The 3,537-nt window shown below is 39.5% G+C and overlaps 1 protein-coding gene across 1 annotated transcript; it reads left to right on the top strand.

The window, feature by feature from the left end:
• Nucleotides 1-277: 277 nt before the first annotated feature.
• On the top strand, nt 278-2,950 carry LOC111315204 (uncharacterized). The gene has a single exon (XM_022916769.2). The coding sequence runs from the start codon at nt 278-280 to the stop codon at nt 2,948-2,950; it is 2,673 nt and encodes an 890-aa protein (XP_022772504.2).
• Nucleotides 2,951-3,537: the final 587 nt, after the last annotated feature.

The raw sequence follows: 3,537 nt of genomic DNA, 5'->3' as shown, positions 1-3,537 counted from the left end.
AAAAAAAAAAGCGTATCCCTTTTTCGGTAAAAGAAATTGCAAAAAAATACTAATATATAAATGATTTATAAGCCCAAAAAAAAATTAAATTTGCATGAAAACATTAAAGAAAGCCACCCAACTTTCGTAAATTTCAATTTGCTTGGGAACTGGAAAAGGCAAACTAATACAGCAAAGCAAATTCATTGTGCATGGAAATATCAAAAGCCACGATAAGCCCTTCAAATGCCTATGCAAATGCAACAGCCATTTTCAATTCTTCATTTGCTTCTGAGGAATGGAACTCTCAGAGGAATGGAAAGCTCTATTACCTATCCGTCATTCCTTCAACTCACCCCTTCTCTCTTCTTCTTCTTCTTCGTTTGGTCCTCTTATCTTCAACCCAAAACCTAAAACCCTTCCTAAAACCCTCTTCTCTTCTCCCTCTTTGTTCCCTCCTCTCCCTCCTCCTCCTCCCCCTGTTTCCAGCCTCCCTCACTTTCTCTCCACTTCTGCTTCTATCCCTTACTGCATTTCTTCCTCTATTTCATCCTTCCTCTGCGATGACTTTGTTGATGACCACCCCCATTCCATCTCTTCTTTTTTGTCTCATAATCGCCTCTGCTTCCTGCCTTGTCCTGATCAAAAACTTTATCTGCTCTTCTTCTCAACTGGCCTCAACCATGACCATATCGGCTTTTTGGTTATTCACATTCAAGACAATGAACTTAAGGTTCTTGGTAATGATGGTGGTGACGTTTTACTTGGTGGCAACCACTTGAATGGTCACAGGATACGGAGGATTTTGGTGAACCCGGATGGCGACGAATCGGATCCTACTGTCGTTGGTCAATTGATGGCTTACACTATGTATTCCGTTCATTGGTATTGTGTTAAAATTGTTGAGTCTAGCAAAGTTCCTGTTTTGCACTATTTGGGTTCTAAGTTGTTCAAGAAGTCCATTATAGGCTGTTGTTGGAGTCCACATTTGTATGAGCAAAGTGTGGTTTTGTTAGAAAATGGTGCATTGTTCTTGTTTGATATCTCAGAGTCTAATCTTAATAGGGAAAAATTGAGAGTTTCATGGGATCATGATTTTTCAACCGGTTCAGGCAAAAAATGTGAATGGTTGGGCTGTGAGTTCAGTTGGCATCCGTTGATTTTGATTGTTGCACGATCTGATGCTGTCTTTCTAGCTGATTTCAGGCCTTATAATAAGTGTGAAGTAACTTGTCTGGCTAAGATTCAGATGTTTAATCTGAGCCTTGGTCATTCTGCTAGTGAGATAGAGAAGGAACGGTTTCTAGCGCTTTCTAGAGCAGGCTCGGATGGATTCCAATTTGTTTTGGCTTCTCGAAGCTCATTACTTCTGTGTGATGTTCGCAAGCCAATGATGCCACTACTGCACTGGGCCCATACTCTTGATAGTCCATGCTACGTTGATGTATATCAATTATCCGAACTGAGATCACAAGCAAGGGATGATAGGTATGGGTGGGCAACCGCATCGGGTTTTTGCATATTACTTGGATCATTTTGGAATTGCGAGTTCAACGTTTTTTGCTATGGTCCTTCTTCATCAGCCAGTGAAGGATCTGTTGTTGGTAAGGGAATTTCCAAGTTTTGCAAACCCTTTATAGCATGGGATCTTCCTTCGGATCTCTTATTGTCTAGCAGGGATTGTCCCTGCGGAAGCTGTCTTGTTAAACAAGAAGCTTTAAAGGATGCTCTTCCCGAAGGGGTCGATTGGCGACAGAAGAAAGAAATTGTAGTGGGCTTTGGAATTTTGAATAGGGAATTTCGTGAGCTGATGTCTGAATCAGATGAATTTGGTGGGTTTACTCTCGTGAGGCTAATGTCTTCCGGAAAGATTGAAGCTCAGCGGTACTGTGCCTCATGGGATTCGGTGAAGAAATCAGATGTAGCCCACACACAATCAAAAGAATCATGGCTAAATTTTGGTGGTGACTTACTATACTCTTTTTGTGATGCAGAATACAAATTTCATAAAAAATTCAAATTTTTGAAACTTGACTATCTTAAGGGGTATTTGAATGGCAAGCTGGCAGAAATCATATATTCCAAGATGAAGATGCCATCAAAGGGTCATTTGGAAAAGGAAATTCTTAGCATAAACTCTCATGAAATTTTGTGCAAAAAGTTGAAGGCATGTGGCTTTGCACGATTCAAGAATTCCCCTGTCATTGGTCTAGATGACATTAGCGTGCCAACAAGCATATATGAAATTGGTTTGAAACAAATGTGGGCAACCTTACCCATGGAACTTTTACAGCTGGCCTTCTCTAGCTACCGTGTGCCTAGTGATGACAATGAGTCGCCTTCGGAATTTTTAGCTGTTCCAGACATTCCTCAGTTGCCTCCTTTTCTCTTAAGGGATCCTTCAAGCCATAGCAGCAGCAGTAAAGTAGTGCAGGCTAATGATTCCATTGTCGGTCCTCTGCTTCCTCTTCCTGTTCTACTCACTCTTAATGAGTTTCGAAATGGCCGTCCCAATGCACAAGCAACGTGTGCATTTTCATCAGAGGTGGAACGACGCCGTCGATGCAATGAAGTCTTGAAAGTGGTGTCGGATGATGACAGAAATGAGAAGGGGGTTGACTCTCAAAAATCAAAACGTTTCCTTGTATACCATCCAGATCCAGTTGGAGTTGAAGGTAAGCCCTCTGCCAAGGAACAACTACAGGGAAACAGTGTTTATACAGACAAGAAATTCCATAAATTGATTTCCAAAGTGAAGGATGAGGGACAAGGTAGTTGTAGTGGTCCAACAGATGGTGCTGGGCTGGAGCTTTTCGATGATTTGTGTCCCATCAAGTTAGAGTTCAATGCTCCTGCCATAACCCTTAGTTCACAGGAATTAAGAGCATTGAAGACGATGAAAGAGCAATTCTCAAACTGGCAAAAAGGTTTTAAACCATATCAGGAACTACGCAATCGTCGCAAATTTTAAAATCGAGATGCTTGATTTCCGGTTGCTTGTAGCAGATAGACTCTTAAATATCAAAGCTCCGTTATAAGTATTAGGGACATGATAGATTTAAAATGCTTTTGAATTGAAAATTTTGAGTTGATGTTTTCAACGGTTTGTGATGATTATGACATGGATCAGGAACAACGGCTTGACTCGTGATAACAATAATTAAGTTGCCGTTGATGTCAATCATTTGCTCCTTCTATGCTGCTTTTCTTAAGAGCAGAAGATTTGTTTATATTTATCTTTAATTATTAGTTATTTTCTTTTTTGATTGCACTTATTGCATAACCACTCAAGTAACTATATTCAAACATATATCTCGGTATCAATTTTAATCTCACTGTTTTTGTCGCTTATTCAAATGAATTATAATTATCATAAATTATGATATGGGCATTAAATAGTGTATAAAATTATAATTATTTTGTATTGAGTTTGATTTTATGCTAAAATCATATCTAACAGACTTTGAATATCATATCAACTAAATGTGCCATGTGGCATTCTCCCCCCCCCCCCCCCTTTTTTTTGTTTCTTATGGGCTTTTTTTGCATATTTAAATT

This window comes from Durio zibethinus, chromosome 20 (genome assembly GCF_047325235.1).
Source record: "Durio zibethinus cultivar Kanyao isolate XHJ-2024 chromosome 20, ASM4732523v1, whole genome shotgun sequence".
Taxonomy (NCBI): domain Eukaryota; kingdom Viridiplantae; phylum Streptophyta; class Magnoliopsida; order Malvales; family Malvaceae; genus Durio; species Durio zibethinus.
Note: the sequence above shows the minus strand (reverse complement) of the source record. Positions and strands in the feature narration are given on the sequence as shown.